This window comes from Schistocerca cancellata, chromosome 5 (assembly GCF_023864275.1).
Source record: "Schistocerca cancellata isolate TAMUIC-IGC-003103 chromosome 5, iqSchCanc2.1, whole genome shotgun sequence".
In the NCBI taxonomy this organism is placed as follows: Eukaryota; Metazoa; Arthropoda; class Insecta; order Orthoptera; family Acrididae; genus Schistocerca; species Schistocerca cancellata.
In genome coordinates, this window is record NC_064630.1 from 394946544 (window position 1) to 394967870 (window position 21327).

Below are 21327 nucleotides of genomic sequence, written 5' to 3' on the forward strand. Positions count from 1 at the left end.
ATAATGGTAATAATAATAATAATAATAATCATAATCATAATAATAATAATAATAACAATAATAATAATAATAATAATAATAATAAAGGGAAAAGAATAGGCCTTCGGTATGTTCTGCCAGTCGTAAAAGGCTAACCCCCCTTTTAGTGTGATTAGATGGTTCAGGACAGAACTAATGAAGCCTCGGACAAGCACTGTCATGGTCGGGGACAAAGCTTGAACCCTATGACCGTCCACAATGGTAATGACACTGCTAGCCACAAGGAAAATTATTTAAATCCAAATAGAGGTGTTTTGCAGGATATGCTCCCTGCAACCACTCTAGGAGGAAAACAAAGACAGAGGATGAGATGGTCAGATGAAGTTAACCGACACCTCATGTTCTGTTATTACCAAGCAACAAACTTAGGAACAAACACAACTGGATACAGATCACAAGTATACACAACATTTATTACCAGAGACCCAGAATTAAAATGACTAGCTGATCAGATCTGTGTAATAATCAAAAATAACAGGATACCCCAGTCAGAATTAGAAAACATCAAACAACAAGTACAACAAATACTAGAACAAAATAATGTGCAATCAGAAGAAGAAGAAAATACAGTAATGGACTCAAACATCCCAGAGCAAACAAACAAAGAACAACATGCATCAATTAAACAATCAGAGGAATACGAAATCTTAACACAGTCACCAGAACAAGCACAAATAGAACATGAAGTGACACACATGTTAGATATAGAAGAAAAATTTCAGCTGACATATATAGAATACAAAGACACAAATACAGACATTAGACCATTCTTGCATAGACCACCAAATAACCCACAAGTCGAAACAACAATAACAACTATCAACACAATCATACACAACAAAATAAATGAAAATACAACTATGGAAGAGTTACAACTACTGATTTATATAGGAGCACTCACTACACTAAATATACACACTAGGCAGAGATCAGAACCAACCAAGACACAGAAGAAACCCACAAAACCAGCATGGCAACACAGGCTACAGATCAGAATAGAAAAACTGAGAAAAGACATCGGACAGCTAACACAATTTATAAGAAATGAAATATCAGACAAAAAACGAAAAAGGTTAGGTAAAATCTCACAACAAGAAGCGATAGAGCAGTTAGATGAAAAGAAGCAGAAATTACAAGCATTGGCCAAACGACTTAGAAGATACAAAAAAAGTGAAAATAAAAGGAAACAAAACCAAACATTCAACACAAACCAATAGAAATTTTACCAGACAATAGATAACACACACATTAAAATAGACAATCCACCAAAAATAACAGACATGGAACACTTCTGGAGCAACATATGGTCAAACCCGGTACAGCATAACAGGCATGCATGGTGGATACAAGCAGAAACAGATACATACAAGATGATACCACAAATGCCTGAAGTGATAATTTTGCAACATGAAGTCACCCAAGCAATTAATTCTACTCACAATTGGAAAGCCCCTGGAAAGATAAAATAGCAAATTTCTGGCTAAAGAAGTTCACCTCAACACATTCACATCTAACTAAATTATTTAACATATCTAAAAACAAAGATGATGTGACTTACCAAACGAAAGCGCTGGCAGGTTGATAGACACACAAACAAACACAAACATACACACAAAATTCAAGCTTTCGCAACCAACGGTTGCTTCATCAGGAAAGAGGGAAGGAGAGGGAAAGACGAAAGGATGTGGGTTTTAAGGGAGAGGGTAAGGAGTCATTCCAATCCCGGGAGCCGAAAGACTTACCTTAGGGGGAAAAAAGGACAGATATACACTCGCACACACACCCATATCCAACCGCACATACACAGACACAAGCAGACATTCGTAAAGGCCAGTTACATTGCAGACCCATACACATTCCCTGATACACTTACACATGGAATAACTTATCTGAAACCTAAAGATCAAGCAGACATAGCAAACCCAGCTAAATATCGCCTCATAACATGCCTACCAACAATATACAAAATATTAACTTCAGTCATTACACAGAAATTAATGACACATACAACACAGAACAAAATTTTAAATGAAGAACAAAAAGGCTGTTGCAAAGTAGCACGAGGATGTAAAGAGCAACTGATAATAGATGCAGAGGTGACATATCAAGCTCAAACTAAACGAAGGTCGCTACACTACTCATACATTGATTACCAAAAAGCTTTTGATAGTGTACCCCACTCATGGTTACTACAAATATTGGGAATATACAAAGTGGATCCTAAATTGATACAGTTCCTAAACATAGTAATGAAAAATTGGAAAACCACACTTAATATCCAAACAAATTCAAATAATATCACAGCACAGCCAATACAGATTAAGCGTGGACTATACCATGGAGACTCATTAAGTCCTTTCTGGTTCTGCCTTGCTCTGAACCCACTATCCAACATGCTAAATAGTACAAATTATGGATACAATATTACTGGAACATACCAACACAAAATCACACATTTGCTATACATGGATGATCTAAAACTACTGGCAGCAACAAATCAACAACTCAACCAATTACTAAAGATAACAGAAGTATTCAGCAATGATATAAATATGGCTTTTGGAACAGACAAATGTAAGAAAAATATCATAGTCAAGGGAAAACACACTAAACAAGAAGATTACATATTGGATAACCACAGCGGCTGTATAGAAGCGATGGAAAAAACAGATGCCTATAAATATCTAGGATACAGGCAAAAAATAGGAATAGATAATACAAATATTAAAAAAGAACTAAAAGAAAAATATAGACAAAGACTAACAAAAACACTGAAAACAGAATTGACAGCAAGAAACAAGACAAAAGCTATAAATACTTATGCTATACCAATATTGACCTATTCATTTGGAGTAGTGAAATGGAGTAAGACAGAACTAGAAGCACTCAATACAACTACACGATCACAATGCCACAAATATAGAATACATCACATACATTCAGCAACAGAAAGATTCACATTAAGCAGAAATGAAGGAGGAAGGGGATTTATCGACATAAAAAACCTACATTATGGTCAGGTAGACAATTTAAGAAAATTCTTCATAGAACGAGCAGAAACTAGCAAAATACACAAAGCAATCACTCATATAAATACATCGGCTACACCACTACAATTTCATAACCACCTCTACAACCCTTTCGATCACATAACATCAACAGATACGAGTAAAGTAAATTGGAAAAAGAAAACACTACATGGCAAGCACCTGTATCATCTAACACAGCCACACATAGATCAAGACGCATCCAACACATGGCTAAGAAAAGGTAATATATACAGTGAGACGGAAGGATTCATGATTGCAATACAGGATCAAACAATAAACACCAGATATTAAACCAAGCATATTACTAAATATCCCAATACCACAACAGATAAATGCAGACTTTGCAAACAACAAATAGAAACAGTAGATCACATCACAAGCGGATGTACAATACTAGCAAATACACAATACCCCAGAAGACATGACAATGTAGCAAAAATAATACATCAACAACTTGCCATACAACATAAACTAATAATACAACACGTTCCCACATACAAGTATGCACCACAAAATGTACTGGAGAATGATGAATACAAATTATACTGGAACAGAACCATTATAACAGATAAAACAACACCACATAACAAACCTGACATCATACTCACCAATAAAAAGAAGAAATTAACACAACTAATCGAAATATCCATACCCAATACAACAAATATACAGAAGAAAACAGGAGAAAAAATTGAAAAATACATCCAACTGGCTGAGGAAGTCAAGGACATGTGGCATCAGGATAAAGTTGACATTATACCAATTATACTATCAACTACAGGAGTCATACCACACAATATCCACCAGTACATCAACACACTACAGCTACATCCAAACTTATATATACAACTACAGAAATCTGTAATTATTGATACTTGTTCAATTACCCGAAAGTTCCTAAATGCAATGTAACATATACCGTACAGTTAAAAGGAAGTCACGCTTGATCAAGGTCCACGTCACTTTCCATTTTTAACCAGACATAATGTCTGAGACAGGAAAGAATAATAATAATATGAAGACTACAGTTTTTCTGATAAATTAACTTCACACATATCTCACACAGTTACGCTCATCATTTCCCTTCTGTCAACTTCTAACACTTAAGCTTTTTGCCATGGTAATTTAAATAACTTGTATTGCTATCAATAGTTTAAACCCTTTGGTTTTTTATAGTGTATGAAAAGTACACTGCATTAGCACTTAGAAGTAGTACTTACTGTCCAGGATTACGGTCAGGCCGTATGCTGCTCAAACAGCTGATGCTGTACCCCGTACATTCACGGCACACTGTGCATACCATGCACTGATCATGTTTCCATTTGTGTGTACCTGGAGGGCACATTAACTCCTGTGCATCTTCCCAATCCAGATCATCTTCATCCACTTCCTCTTCTGCTGCTGTCTCCATAGCTGTCACCATTGGAACTGCGAAAACAGCAAAAACTAAAACTATAAAACAAAAGTCCATTACACATTAGGAACTGATATCTTACTTCTGAAGATAAAGTAACACATATACCTTGGTCACATACGGAAACTCACCTTCCTTAACTTGGGCAGCAAAATCGCGACCACACTGGCCTTTGTTATTTATTCCAAATGTGTAAATGTGGCCTTTGTTTGTTAATACAACAGCATGTGCTTTACCTAAGGCCACTTGAGTTACGTGCACATCCTTCAGTTCTGTCACAAGTCCTTGAACAAAAGAAATTTTATATTTATAAATGAAAGTATTTCTTGATATGAAAATACATGTAGAGCGTCCTAGGTGAAATAAAAACACTAGAAGAAGTACAGCAACAACTTACCCTATAGCTGAGGTGCTGAGTGATTGACAGTCTTGTACACAAGACTGAAAACATTGCTGAACTATCAGACAGTATTCTCCTTCCGAGACAACTAATACACATTCACATAAATTTCAAAAGGTATAAACCAAAGTGAGGATAGGCAAGCACTCACCTGTAGCTGAGTGATGTGTCGTACATAAACAGAAAGGTGGTTGTCATATATAAACAGAAAAGAGGTAATTGAGGACATGGTTGTGTTTTTCAAGGATTGAGTAATACTGAATGATAGTAGTTCTGATTGTTGTCTGGTTCACAGCTGTAACAGCTTTGTTGGTGTCACAGGAAGAAATGACACAGAAAATCAATTTCTTGACTAGCTAGTAAGGATATTTTCTATATGTTAATGGTTTGACTAGTTTATCAGCAGCTACAGATAACTTTGCCTCCCATTAGCTCCTTACTCCATCCATCGTCAGCACATCATACCCCCTCCAAGTTGTCACATCTGTTTCTTCTCTCCCAATATCCATCAACCAAGGCAAGCACTCATGAGCGTGTTTGGATGCCTGTGTGACTAAGTTTACACACTTAAATAGGAAAATGATTGCTAACTTGAAAGTTCCTTAAATGCTCTGTAGAATGGTGTCTGTTTGTGTACCAAGTATCAAACAGTTATGTATGAGCAGTTGCCTTTTCTCATACATACTTATTCATTCTTATTCTAGAATTTCCATTCCTGTAAAATAAAAGTGTGGGCTTAACAGCATTTTTAAATTCAGTGCCCATCAGCCTTGCCTTAGTCATTCCTTTTTCAACAAATCATGGACTGAAAAGCTTCTCTGTCACAAATAATACCGGTAAGTCTAACTCATGTACATGTGTGCCCTCCCCGCTTTCAGCCCCCCCCCCCCCCCCCTCCGCCACCCATACACACACACACTAAAAAATTAGCTAGGCTAGTCAGCAGATGTGGTTAACTGGCAAATAAATACAAGACTCCAATTACTGCATTTCCTCTGTTTAACTCCAGTACTACTGAAGGAGGCCATGCGCAAGCTGGGGGAAACTTAGAGAGAGAGGAGGCAGTGATCATTTTATAGCTGTCCAGCAAATTAAGAGTTATCGTTCAGCATGTTTGAAATGGGTGACTCTGGTTCTGTCCAAGGAAGCTATGAGAATATGGAGGTGGTGCCCATTTGACAATAAAGAGCAAGTGGAATTTCACGATCTATGTTGTGTACTTGTAAACTGGAAAAGTACTTTTTCTGAGGACATTATACTGCTTGTAATCATAAAATAATTTATGTTTCACAGTATCAAAATTATGTAATTGCTAGATTATGAATCCAAAGGTCTGGGGATCAATCCTTATTTGTTCTAAATACTTACACTATTAATAATCATTCCTGTCACCTCTTGCAATGATTTCAGGATGAAAACAGCTTTCCATATTTACGTCAAAATGATAGTATGATGTGTAGTAGTTGTTTTGAAAAATGAAGAACCAATTTTTTTCCTTTGCAGAAAGAATTATTATTTATAACGTGAGAGTCACTGCACATTTGATGTCAGTAACATATTTTATTTTAATACAATTTCCAGAGCCAATAATTATTTTTCCTTGTCACATCGAAAAACAAGTGAACCCAGCTTTGCAAGAAAGCAACAACAGTGTCCACACCACTGTTTTCATCCAAGATTGTGCAACACCACATGTCGCTTGTAAGGTAAAAGAGTTGCTTCAAGAAACATTCAGTATCAACTGCATCATCTCTAAGCAATTTCAAGATGTGTGCCTTCTGAGATCCCCTAACATAAACCCATGTGACTACTGGCTGTGTGGATATCTGAAAGATGGCCTCTACTGGAATATCTGAACTCTTCCTGATCTGAAGGACATCTCACAATGACATATCACTCTGATTACATCGGGTATGCTACAAGCAGCTGTAGAGCATGCTGTGTTATGGATGCAACATGTTTCTGTGTCAGGAGACCATTTTCAACACACGCTAACTTGTAACTATATCCTAATAAACATGACAGAACCATTGTTATCATATGTGTGATCATTTCTCCCATTTTTCTGTATCTGCACCACTTTCTGACTGCCTATGGTGCCATATATTCACCTGGTGGCAGAAAGTGGAACTATTATTTTTCATCATATTCCATGAGTGCAGTAATTAATGAACATACCTAAGATGTTTCTGCATCCTCCGAAGTATACAGCCTGCACTGCAGCACTTGGATCATAGTCAGTTTAATTATAACCACCTAGTATGTATGAACTGCCCCAATTCAAACAAACTCAATGCAAATGTGAGTCAGTGTCTGTGGCACTGAAAAATAGCTAAGTACGCTAAAATTTAACAAGGCTTCAGAGACTGATGAAATCACTGTCAGATTCTATACAGAATTTGCAGCTGAGTTAGTTCTAATTATAATCAAAGTTTTGAATAGCCATTGGCCCAAAACACGTACACACTTTGGGGCAGGTTTTAATTAAATGTAATACTTATCTTGAAGTGTGTGGTTACTACTAAGTCTCATTCATTCCAGAGTATTCAGCAACATGCAAAAAGACAGAAAAATCTCTTCACAATTTAGAAACACAAGTATTACAGTAAGAGTACAGTATTTGCTAAGTCCTCTCAGGTTCACCTAACATGTTTTGAGTAAACAATGAACTTTGCCTTGCACAGAATAGAGAGAGTACTCTTCAACTCTAACTTATACTTTCTTTATTGTAAGGTACTGATGGTTTGAAAGATAACATGTGTGATTTTTTTCACGGAAACAATGATTTCTCCCTTTATAGCATTTCTATTCTCTACAATAGCTGCTTGCTGATTCCCACAAGCTGATAAGGGAGAAATTAACCTCACAATGATTACCCTCTCCGAATTCATCCTTGCATCTATATTCTCCCTCTTCAATGGTGACTATTATGAACAAACAGATGGCTTTGTTATAGGTTGTGGCAAACTTATGCAAGAGGATTTCGCAGAAAAAGCTATGGAGAAAGCTTTAACAGATAAACTGATGACTCATTTGTAGTGTGGCCACATATGAGTGAAAGGTTTCAAGTGTTTCTCCAATATCTGAACTCCCTGCATTCTAGTGTCACATTCACTATGGAGAGGGAAGACAATGGCAAACTCTGTTGGATGATCTAGTCAAGTGCAAAGTGGATGGCATGATGGAACACAGTGTGTGCAGGCAAGCCACTAACACTGATGTGTGTCTACCACAAACAATATTTCATGCAAATGTGGTAAGGCATGCATCAGGCACAGGCAATTGAATAAAGGTGCTAGGAGCACAGGAGAAACACCGTACTCAAGCAACAAACAACATCTGTGGTTGCGGAACATTGTATAACCCCAGGGGATTCAATTAAAAATGAACAAGTGGAAGTGATCAGACAGATCTTATAGTTTTGGGATTGTGTTCTGAAGGAGACTGTTGAAATATAAATGGGCAACAACTGTGTAGAGACAGCGGCTTCACTCTAAGTAAGGCATGGGACCCAGTGCTCAGCCAACTGAAGTCAAAATGTCAGCTGAGAGTGACTTCTGCACCTGACTGGGATAGTGGAAGGACTGAGGGACTGGGGCTCAAGACCAGCACTCTGCGCTCACATCTTACCCACCACTCAATCCAATATGGCATGCAGCTGGTGTGTGAGGGAAGGGGTGGAAAGCAATAAGAATATAAAGGAGGTGTGATGGAAAAAAATGAAATTATTGTATGGCATTGCTGGCCGGGAGGCCCCATCCAGGGAAGTTCAGCCACCGAGTGCAAGTCTTATTACAGTCGATGCCACATTGGGCAACTCGTGTGCTGGTGATGATGATGAAATGATGATGAGGGCAACACAACACCCAGTCCACAAGTGGAGAAAATCTCCAACCCGGCCAAGAATCGAACCCGGGCCTGCTGCATGGGAGGCAAGCACATTACCAGTCAGCTAAGCAGGCAGATGGTGTGATGGATAGACATGTGCACTCTGCAAACCACTGTGAAGTGCATGGCAGATGGTATGTTCCATTGTACCAGTTATTACGGTTTTTTCCCATTCCTTTCTTGTATGGAATGGTTGTTTAAATGCTTATATGTGTGCAATTAACCTAATCTTGTCTTCACAATCCTTATGGGAGCAATAGATTGGGGGTTGTAGTATAGAGTTGTCATTTAAAGAAGATTCTTGAAATTTTGTAATTGGCTTTCTTGGGATAGTTTACACCTATCTTCAAGAGTCTGCCAGTTCAGTTTCTTCAGCATCTCTGTGACACTCTCCAATGGATCAAACAAACATTTAGCTACTTGTGCTGCCCTTCTTTGTATATGTTCAATATCCCCTGTTAGACCTACTTCATACGGGGCCCAAACACTTGAGAAATAGTCTAGGATGGGTGGCTTGAGTGATCTGCAACCAATTTCCTTTGTAGACTAGTTGCATTTTCCCAGTATTCTATCAATAAACCAAAGTCTACTACCAGCTTTATCCATGACTGAGCCTATGTGATAGTTCCATTTCATGTTCCTACTGAGAGTTACACCCAGGTATTTGTATGAGTTTACCAATTTCAACTGTGGCTCAGTGACATAATAGTAGTAGGATACTAGATTTTTTTGTTTTGTGACATGCACAATTTTACATTTCTGAACATTTAAAGTGAATTGCCAATCCTTGCACCACTTTGAAATCTTTCCAAGATCTGACTGAATATTTGGGCACCTTTTTTCAGACAGTACTTCATTAATAGATAACTGCTTTATCTGCAAAAAGTCTGAGGCTATTATTAACATTGTCCAAAGGTCATTAATATACAACGTGAACAGCAATGGTCCCAACACACATTCCTGGGGCACACCCATAGTTATTGCTACATCTGCTGATGATTATCCATTCAAGATACCTTGCTGAATCCTTCCTACCATAAAATCCTCAATCCAGCCACAAATTTTGCTTGATATCCCATATGATCATACTTTTAAAAATAAATGTATGTGATACTGAGTCAAATGCTATTCAGAAATAATGAAATACTGCATCTATATGATTGTCTTGACTTAAAGTTTTCAGTATCTCATAGAAGAAAAGTGAGAGTTGGATTTGTTGTGGGTTGGCAGGAGAGCCAACACCGTGATATTAGAGGAAGCCGAAAGGCACGCGTTTTAGCTCACGCAGGCTGGCGTGAGGTCTGGAACAGGTCAAGGAAATTAGACTTTAGCAAAAAACGGACGTAGCTGGTGGAATACTTAACTTTAATCCATAAATGATGAATGTCGCTCTTGACGGTACATGATTACAGTATCAATAGTAGCTGGTAGTGGCACCTTGCTAGGTCGTAGCAAATGACGTAGCTGAAGGCTATGCTAACTATCATCTCGGCAAATGAGAGCATATTTTGTCAGTGAACCATCGCTAGCAAAGTCGGTTGTACAACTGGGGCGAGTGCTAGGAAGTCTCTCTAGACCTGCCGTGTGGCGGCGCTCAGTCTGCAATCACTGATAGTGGCGACACGCGGGTCTGACGTATACTAATGGACCGCGGCCGATTTAAAGGCTACCACCTAGCAAGTGTGGTGTCTGGCTGTGACACCACAGGATTTCACACCATCTATTTTTTTGGAATCCATGTTGCCTGCCATTGAGGAGCTCAGAGTACATTTTAAGATACTACAAAAAATCAATGACAAGGATATTGGACTGTAATTTTCTGGATCACTTCCAACATCCTTCTGATAAATGTATGTGACCCGTGCTTTCTTCCAACTCCATTAAAAGAGGGGCTAACTCAGCTGCAAATCCAATATAAAATCTGATACGGATTCCAATGGGCCCTGGAGCTTTGTTCAATATTTATGATTTCAGCTGTTTCTCAATACTACTAACACTGACACTTCACTCATCTTTTCAGTGGTACAAGGATTAAATTGGGCCAATTCTCCTGTGTTTTCCTTTGTGAAGAAACATTTGAAAACAGAGATATGCACTTCTGCTTTTGCTTCACTACCCTCAATTTCACTTCCTGTCTCATCTGCAAGTGACTAGACACTAACTTTGGAGCCACTAACAGCCTTTTCATACAATATTCTGCTACAGTAGTCATTGAAGGCTTTATGAATCACTCTCTTGACAGTCAAACACATTTCATCCAGCATCTTTCATTATCTATAGTCCTGTGCATTGTTTTATACCTATTATGCAGTAGTCTCTGCTTCTGTAGAAGTTTCTTTACAGTGGCTGCATACAATAGAGGGTCCCTCCTGTTATGAACTGTTTCGCTGTTTCACCAGTACATGGTCATCTATTCTTTTAAACTCCAGCCCCAGCTCCTCTACATATTCCCACTCTGTGCAAGAACTTTAATGTTCCTCACTGAGATATGAAACTACTGCTTTTTTATGAAGTTCATTGAATTACCCTTTGTAATTAGGTAATCATTGTTGCTACAACTGTCTCATGGTCACTGATACCACTTTTGATGTGGACAACCTCAAAGATGTCAATTGCCAACAGATCTAATATAGTTTCATCAAGAGTGGGATTCCAATCATATGTTCTAGATAGTTTTCACAGAAGGCATTTACTGAGGATTTCTCTAAAGTTTTCAGTTAATCAGGAGGAAAATTTGAAGAAGATGTGAAGAGCAATAAGAAAATGTTCTACAAAATGATGAAAAATAAAAGGAAGGCTTCTGCTGCTGCTGTTGTTGTTTTTGTTGTTGTTGTTGTTGTTGTTGTTGTTGTTGTGGTCTTCAGTCCTGAGACTGGTTTGATGCAGCTCTCCACACTACTCTATCTTGTGCAAGCTTCTTCATCTCCCAGTACCAACTACAACCTACATCCTTCTGAATCTGCTTAGTGTATTCATCTCTTGGTCTCCCTCTATGATTTTTACCCTCCATGCTGCCCTCCAATACTAAATTGATGATCCCTTGATGCCTCAGAACATGTCCTACCAACCAAGCCCTTCTTCTAGTCAAGTTGTGCCACAAACTCCTCTTCTCCCCAATTCTATTCAATACTTCCTCATTAGTTATGTGATGTACCCGTCTAATCTTCAGCATTCTTCTGTAGTACCACATTTCAAAAGCTTCTATTGTCTTCTTATCCAAACTATTTATCGTCCATGTTTCACTGCCATACGTGGCTACACTCCATACAAATACTTTCAGAAACGACTTCCTGACTCTTAAATCTATACTCGATGTTAACAAATTTCTCTTCTTCAGAAATGCTTTCCTTGCCATTGCCAGTCTACATTTTATATCCTCTCTACTTCGACCATCATCAGTTATTTTGCTCCCCAAATAGCAAAACTCTTTTACTACTTTCAGTGTCTCATTTCCTAATCTAATTCCCTCAGCATCACCCGACTTAATTCGACTACATTCCATTATCCTCGTTTTGCTTTTGTTGATGTTCATCTTATATCCTCCTTTCAAGACACTGTCCATTCCGTTCAACTGCTCTTCCAAGTCCTTTGCTGTCTCTGACATAATTACAATGTCATCGGCGAACCTCAAAGTTTTTATTTCTTCTCCATGGATTTTAATACCTACTCCAAATTTTTCTTTTGTTTCCTTTACTGCTTGCTCAATATACAGACTGTATAACATCGAGGAGAGGCTACAACCCTGTCTCACTCCCTTCCCAACCACTGCTTCCCTTTCATGCCCCTCGACTCTTATAACTGCCACCTGGTTTCTGTACAGAGTGTAAATAGCCTTTCGCTCCCTGTATTTGACCCCTGCCACCTCCAGAATTTGAAAGAGTGTATTCCAGTCAACATTGTCAAAAGCTTTCTTTAAGTCTTCAAATGCTAGAAATGTATGTTTGTTCTTCCTTAATCTATCTTCTATGATAAGTCGTAGGGTCAGTATTGCATCACGTGTTCCAATATTTCTACAGAATCCAAACTGATCTTCCCCAAGGTCAGCTTCTACCAGTTTTTCCATTCATCTGTAAAGAATTCATGTTAGTATTTTGCAGCTGTGGCTTATTAAACTGATAGTTCGGTGGTTATCACTGTTAGCATTCAACTGCGATTCTTATACATGTATTTTAACAATGTGTTTCAAGAGACAATGCTCCCATCATCAGGTTGTAAAATCTATGTCATGAAATTAAACGGACTAAAAAGACAAAATACCATCACAAATAGTTGGGAAGTCCATAGAGTAAAACAGAATTAAAAGTATATTGGACTGTGGGTCCTTGTCTTACATTGAAGTTGTTGACACAAGTCGATGGCTGTCCCATAGCTACCAAATATGCTGTCGCACTGTGCCGGCTTGGGAGCTGTTGTGGACTGACGTGCCTAGGTGTTGTGGCGTGGTTACAGCTGTGTGCTTGATGGTAACACTATGCTATTGGGCGCCTGATTTCCTTATTGCATTGGTCTGCCATCGTTAGTCTCTCGCAGCTCTGTCAGTGACATGCTACGTGCATACCTACCCTAAAATAATTCTAAAAACCCACTAAAAAATCTCATTTACGCGAGAATAGCGATGAATAACGGTTACAGAATAGATATGGTTAAAAAACTGTTACGGAAAAGTAATAAGCGTAAAAAGAATAAACCTGATGGAGAGAAAGTGAAAATTATCACGATGCCATACTACGGAACAGTCTCACAAAAGATAGCAAATATTTTTAAGCCATACGATGTTAAAATAGCTTTTCAGACTAATAACCTAGTGAGGTATAGCCTTAAGCATGATATTGGCGAGAAGAGAAATAAGTTTGAAAGATCGGGAATTTATAAGATACAGTGCAGAACTTGTGATGCAAAATATATAGGGCAGACAGGAAGATCATTCACAGTCCAGTATAAAGAACATAAAGATGCATTCAGGTTAGGAAATTATGACAAATCAGCAGTTGCGAACCATATATATGAAACAGGCCATCCCCTTAATAGCATAGAAGACAACGTAGAAATATTGCATGTAGAAAAGAAAGGGAGGAAACTTGATTTACTAGAGGAATTCGAGATAGCTATCCATGAAAAGAAACAAAACAATATTCTAAATGCACAAGATAATTTTAAACAAATGAGATTTTTCAGCAGGTTTTTAGAATTATTTTAGGGTAGGTATGCAATTTTAAACTTGTAGCATGTCACTGACGGAGCTGCGAGAGACTAACGATGGCAGACCAATGCAATAAGGAAATCAGGCGCCCAACAGCATAGCGTTACCGTCAAGCACACGGCTGTAACCACGCCACAACACCTAGGCACGTCAGTCCACAACAGCTCCCGAGCTGGCACAGTGTGACAGCATATTTGGTAGCTATGGGACGGCCATCGACTTGTGTCAACAACTTCAATGTAAGACAAGGACCCACAGTCCAATATACTTTTAATTCTGTTTTACTCTATGGACTTCCCAACTATTTGTGATGGTATTTTGTCTTTTTAGTCCGTTTAATTTCATGACATAGATTTTACAACCTGATGATGGAAGCATTGTCTCTTGAAACGCGTTGTTAAAATACATGTATAAGAATCGCAGTTGAATGCTGACAGTGATAACCAGTATAACAACAACTGCTACCTCGACTCCATAATGGATTATATTAAATTGATAGTTCGGTAATTTTCACATCTGTCAACATCTGCTTTCTTTGGGATTGGAATTATTATATTCTTCTTGAAGTCTGAGGGTATTTCGCCTGTCTCATATGTCTTGCTCGCCAGATGGTAGAGTTTTGTCAGGACTGGCTCTCCCAAGGCTGTCAGTAGTTCTAATGGATCCCAAGGCTGTCAGTAGTTCTAATTGAATGTTGTCTACTCCAGGAGCCTTGTTTTGACTTATGTCTTTCAGTGCTCTGTCAGGCTCTTTACACAGTATCATATCTCCCATTTCATCTTCATCTACATCCTCTTCCATTTCCATAATATTGTCTTCAAGTACATCGCTCTTGTAGAGACCCTCTATACACTCCTTCCACCTTTCTGCTTTCCCTTCTTTGCTTAGAACTGGGTTTCCATCTGAGCTCTTGATATTCATGCAAGTGGTTCTCTTTTCTCCAAACATCTCTTTAATTTTTCTGTAGGCAGTATCTATCTTACATCTAGTGAGATAAGCCTCTACATCCTTACATTTGTCCTCTAGCTATCCCTGCAGTTTTGCACTTCCTGTCGATCTCATTTTCGAGAAGTTTGCATTCCTTCTTCTGCTTCTGAAGTACCAGTAAAGATGAAAACAGAGGATGGGACTGTAATTGAAGATCCAGGTAATATAAAAGATCTCTGGAAAGAACATTTTAAGAAACCGTTAAACGCTGAGGAGCAGGTACACGAAGACACAACAAATAATGGAGAAATTGAGAGAAGTTGGGAAGCAGAATTAGGATAAATAGCATGTAAAGAAATGGAGATAGCTGTGAAGAATATGAATGGGAGGAAAGCCCCAGCACCTGATGAAGTATCGGAGGACATGATAAGAGCAGCAGGTCTCATGGGAATGCAGTGGCTGTATAGAGTACTATCAAGTGTGTGGAGAAGTAGTACAATACCTGACGATTGGAGAAGAGGAGACATTGTTCTCTTCTTCAAAAAAAGCAAACAAAAAAAAGATTCTTTGTAAAAACTACAGAGGAATAACCCTTATGAGTCATACAGCCAAGATTTTTTAAAGAATTTTACTAAATCGAATAAGTGAAAAGATAGAAAAGGAGCTGAGTGAAGAACAGCTTGGGTTTAAGAAAGGATGAATGATCGACCTGATATTTTCTATCTGTCAACTGATGGAAAAAAGTTGGGAGTATAACAAAAGGGTGATAATGGTTTTTATAGACATAGAAAAGGCATATGACTCAGTTAACAGGGAAAGACTCTGGGAAGTAATAAAGAAGATAAATATAGAAGATGGATACATTAATGTAATAAAGACAATGTACAGAGGACACAACTGTAGAATTAGAACACCACTGGGGAACTCTGAATATTTCGAAATAAGAAAAGGACTTAAACAAGGAAGTATTCTATCTCCTGTACTTTCTAACGTTGCGATGGAGGGAATGAATAGGGCAGTTAAAATTATAGTAAAAGAAAAAGACAAAAAGGAGATGTTTGCAGATGATATGGTAATATGGGGTGATAAAGAGGTAGATGTAGAGTTACAACTTGATGCATGGAAGGAAATAATGAAAAGATATGGATTAAAAGTAAATAAAGATAAGAGTGAAGTAAAGGTATTTGGAAGAGACAAAGGGATCAACAGAAATATCACTTTGAATGGAGAATGCCTCAAAGTGGTAGACAGTTTCACTTATTTAGGGAGTGAAATATCTAGTGATGGAAGAATAACCAACGAAATTAATAGGAGGTTACAGAAGGGAGGCAATTTCTACCAAACAATAAAACACCTAATTTGGAATAAGCAAGTTTCAGAAAAAGCAAAACTTCTTATGTATAAGAGTTAATACTTCCCTATTGTCACCTTTGGAGGAGAAACATGAACAATGACAGAAAGGGACTGGAGCAGACTGCAAGCATGGAAAATGAAATTTCTCAGACCAGTTAAGGGAAAAACAAGAATGGACAGAGTAAGGAATGTAGATATTAGAAAGGACCTTAAATAACAAAGTATGAGAGGGGAAAAAAAAAAGATATTAAGATGGTACAGGCATGTTAAGAGGATGCATGGGCAGAGACTCCCCAAAATTATGGAAGAACTAAAGTCAGATGGAAAAAGACATAGAGGATGCCCAAGAACATGGTGGAAAATGGAAGTGAGAATATCTGTGGAAAGGAGAGGCGTCACCTGGCAGCAAGTGGAGGAAGAAAAGTGGTGGGAGGACTGAGCCAAATGCAGAGAACTCGTCAGCACCCAGACCCGACAGTAGCTGAGCGGGATCTGGATATAGATAGATAGGAGGAGAATTGGAGGTTGATAGAAGGATCCAATCACAATTTTGTGCCCACTCTTGATGCTTAGTCTTGCCGAAACAATCTCACATGCTCATTCAATTTATATCGCAGTGAATCTTGTCTACTATGAGAAATACACCACCTTAATTTCCCATTAGACTATCTTTTTGATATACACTTAAATTTTCCCCAGAAATCTCACTGTTATCAACTTCATGTTTTAACCATCTTGCTGTAGCTAGTATTATGTCAGCCTCATAGCTTTTCAGGTGTGTTTCAAACTCTGGCGCTTTTTTGGGGAATGCTTTGGCACTCAACTATAAGGATTTTAATACTCTCACCTCTGGAGGGCATTTCATTGGATCTTATACTAATACTTTCGGGTTTCCTGCAGCTGTCTTTATCTGGACTGGATGAAGAATCACCTAATCTAAAAAACCCTTGTGTGCACTCCACACACACAGTCAGTTACCTGGGTAGCTGCATATGTAGTGAACAAATTCATTGTACAAGTATCTCCTGAAGATGTTGGTAAGGTATGCTGTTGAAATATCATGTTACATAAACATCTGCACCTGGCTGAACACCAAAGATCAATACAAACAAATTAATTTTGTCTTCTAGTTTACAACAATACAGCCATTTACACTGAAGCACATTGCCTTTTGGAAAGCAATTGTAAACTACACCATTGGTTCTGAGTCCAGTGTTATTGTTCTTAATAAAAGCACAATAAAACGGATTTTGATTAACTTTATTTGCTAAAAGTCTATGAGTGCACAAGTTCATAAAAATAATTTAGTACTGCAATACTTCACAGGTTACGAACTACAAAGAAGCAAATGTAAAATGATAGTAACCTCTGAAAGTAGTGCAGGAAGCTTTGCCTCTTTACACAGGTGACTAAACGCATATATTTTTCCACTAATTTTAGTCACCCTTTATACCATCGTAATCATGCCACTACAACATCTTCATGGTCTTTGATACTAGTTTCAATATGGACACCTTCAGAGATGTCAGTCTATTTGTTGGCTTTAGATGTAATACATTTCCATCATGAGTTGGGTTGTTTTGAGGGAGGAGACCAGACAGCGAGGTCATTGGTCACAGCAGATTAGGGAAGGGCAGGGAAGGAAGTTGGCATGCCCTTTCAAAGGAACCATCCCAGCATTTGTCTGGAGCGATTTAAGGAAATCACGGAAAACCTAAATCAGGATGGCCGCATGTGGGATTGAACTGCCATCCTCCCGAATGCGAGTCCAGTGTTTTCCATCATGACTGGGATTCCAAACTGTCTTTTATAAGTACATTTCAGAGAAAGTATTTAGTTTTGTATTACGTGATACCTTGTCATGTCCACAACTTACAAAGCTGTACTTACACCATTATATTGTTGGGTGATTAAAGTGTCTTCTGGTAATGACAGCAGGACTGAGGAACAGGCATACTACCAAACTAGACTTCCTCGTAAGTTTCTGGTAGTCAACAGTATGACCCAATTATAAGCTTATGTCCAACCTTGACACTTAGTCCTACCCAAACCAAGTCACATGCAGCCTCATAGTCTATCTCAGTTGATTTGAGTTTCTTGTTTACTGAGCCAAATATACCACATCCATTTCCTATTAGTTTATCCTTTTGACAAGCAGTTATATTTACCCCAAAAATATCAGTGCCATCAACCTTGTACTTTATTCAGCTTTCTGTTGCTGGTATCATATGGGATCCACTGCTTTAGACTCTTCAAACTCTGGGACTTTGTTGTGAATACTCTTAATACTTCTGGGTCTTCTATAGTTACCAATATCTGGATTACACGGAGAATTGCCTAAGTTAAAAAAATCTTTGGGCACTCTAAAGGTAGTCATCTATTTCAGTATCAGCCTTAGATGTGTAGTGCACAGGTGACACATTTGGGAGGGACCTGAAGTTCTCAACCCTATGGTGCAAGTCCACTCAAATAATATATGCAGCTTCTGTCACTAGGAACAAACAGACTGAAAAAATTGCAAAATGTTTATTTTGTAACCAGACTGGTGAGGTTTAGTCCTTTTCCTTCATCCCTCTTCCCTCCCCTTCTACCAGAAGAAGAAACCATTGGCTCCAAAAGCTTGCACATTTCCTTAACTTTTTTATATGTGTCTTCTCTTCAGTGAGTAGTTTTTTTTATCTAATTGATTAATCTGTAAAACCATACACACATTCAAATGAAAACATCAACATTTAGAACTGACAGTAACTCTCATACAAATGATATTCACACAAAGAAATAGCCTTCCAATAAATTACAAAAAATGAGCAAAAGTTGAAAAAAAAGAAAAACAGCAACAATAATACAAGTGGAAACACATTATAATGAGCTTCTGACACATGATGAATTCAGCAAGGTAAAATAGGTAGCTGGGAAAGAAATAGTATAATGATAGTATTAACAGCAAGTACAAAATGACGAGATGGACATAGGAGGTACAGAAGTAAAAAACCCTTGCTTTCTCCTGCTGTATATACTAATTCTCAATCAAATATTCTCATCCACTTTGTCTTTCCATGTTTTCCCTACTAACAACATGAACATTACCCTCCCCTTCAAATTCAGAAGTGTGAGTCTTCAAGATTTGTCATCAAATGTTTCATATTCCCGTTAGATTTGACATAAATCTATATCTACCAATTGCCCCTTTTTATGTCTGAATATGATTTGCAGCTTTCATTTCTAGCTTTTTATTTAAACAATTATGGGTGTCCATAATCTCCCAGTATCACTTCAAAATGTCATAACTTGATAAATTAGTCATTATTTGAAAATATAATCTGATTGATAAAAAAACTCTACTCACCAAGTGGCAGCAAGAGAAAACACATATAAAAGATATGGAAATGCACAAGCTTTTGGGGCCAGTGGCTCCTTCTTCTGGCAGAGGGGCTCAAGGGAAAGGAAGAGGGATGATGGAAAAGACTGGCAGGCTTAGAAAATGGGGAAAGTTGTGGAAAAGTTGATTAGAACCTCACATCAGGTGAGACTTATGGGTCAGTAAGTCCTTCTGAGAAGAGGAAGATTCACTGGCTCTCAGAGCTTGCAATTTCCATATCTTTTATGTGTGTTTTCTCGTGTTGCTTCTTGGTGAGATGGTTTTTTATCTATGCAATTATATCATATCTTGGAAACTATTAGAGATACAATATTTTTCATTTGTTCTTAATGGATGATTTGACTTGGAATGCATCTAAATGATGACAGACCATAAGAAGGGACAGTGTATCATCTCATATATACAATTCAAATCTGTGACAATGGAACAGTAGAATTATTGACACCAGTACAGGTGAGCACCACCAGCAAAACAAGCATAATGAGGTACTTCAAAAACTTTAAAGAGACATGCTGTGTCAAAGACTTTTCTCAAAGCTGATGTCCCCCTCTGTCTCAAGCATTTGTTGAAAGAACGCAAGATGCATTTCAATGCATCCCACAGAAGTCAATTCGTCATGTTTGTCATGTATCATGTGAATTGCAGGAAGCAAGATCAATTGTCCATAAAGTTTTACATAAGCAATTGTGCTTTTTTCATACAAAGTGCAAGTGGTCCAAGCATTGCAGCCAAATGATTGTCCTCTATAGTAAGCATTCACATGTTTTACACTGGTCCCCATAGGTGCAGGCAATGACTACAAGAAATAGTGCCTGATTTCAGATGAAGCAATGTTCCACATTTCTGTGAATTGCTACAACAATAGTATTTGGGGTTCTAAAAACCCACTCTGCACAAAGAATTCATCTGTGGTAGCCCAAAGTTTAATGTTTGGCATGGTCTGATGTGCTACAGAGTGACAAGCACATTTTTCTTCACAGAGAAAACCATGTAGGGAAGGTTTCTGCTATCACAGATTGAAGAGCTGCAGCCATCCATCATCTTCCAGCATAATGATGCACCACCATGCACTTCTTTTTGTGGGGTTACATCAAGGATTGTGTGTACACAACACCAGTCACTGATATTGCTAACTTGAATGAATCAATGAAGAAATCAGAACTCTTGATGCTGCAATGCTGACCCATACATGGACAGAACTCAAATATTGCTGTGATATTCTATGAGCAACGAGTAGGACACATACTGAAATTGTTATAACCTCAAGTTTAACACATATATTTCAGAACGACACAACACATATAAGTCACAGAGTAAGTTGACAAGCAAGACATGTGTACACATTAGCATTTGAATGAGCACTGAGTCCCAGTCTATCGGCCGCTGCTCGGCTGGCCGCTTAGGTGGCGCAGCTGCTGCATGGCTGGCAGACAGCGCCGCACGTAGAGGACGTGCGTAATTGCACGGCAGCGCTTTGAATGATCGGCGAGTCACAACACTTTTCCCCCCTTTGAAATTGTTGCACTGGTCTTGATGGAGGTGTCCTGGAGATGGCTAATGTCCATAGGCGTTTTTTGACTCGCCGTAAAGTCTCGAGGAGGAGGCTTTCCGTACGGATGGAAGTGTCCCCGATTATAACGAGTCGAGATGACAGGAGACATAGGGGTCGAATCTGCT

The 21327-nt window shown here is 38.4% G+C and overlaps 1 protein-coding gene across 1 annotated transcript in view; it reads right to left on the bottom strand.

Annotated features, from left to right (window-relative positions):
- The window catches only part of LOC126188563 (E3 ubiquitin-protein ligase MYCBP2-like), a 215363-nt gene that overhangs the window by 115972 nt on the left and 78064 nt on the right, over positions 1–21327 (bottom strand). The window contains exons 11-12 of the mRNA XM_049930164.1: positions 4635–4787; positions 4310–4517 (exon numbers count right to left, since the gene is read on the bottom strand). Of these exons, the coding sequence (XP_049786121.1) occupies positions 4310–4517; positions 4635–4787 (361 nt within the window). The remainder of the gene's footprint in view (positions 1–4309; positions 4518–4634; positions 4788–21327) is intronic.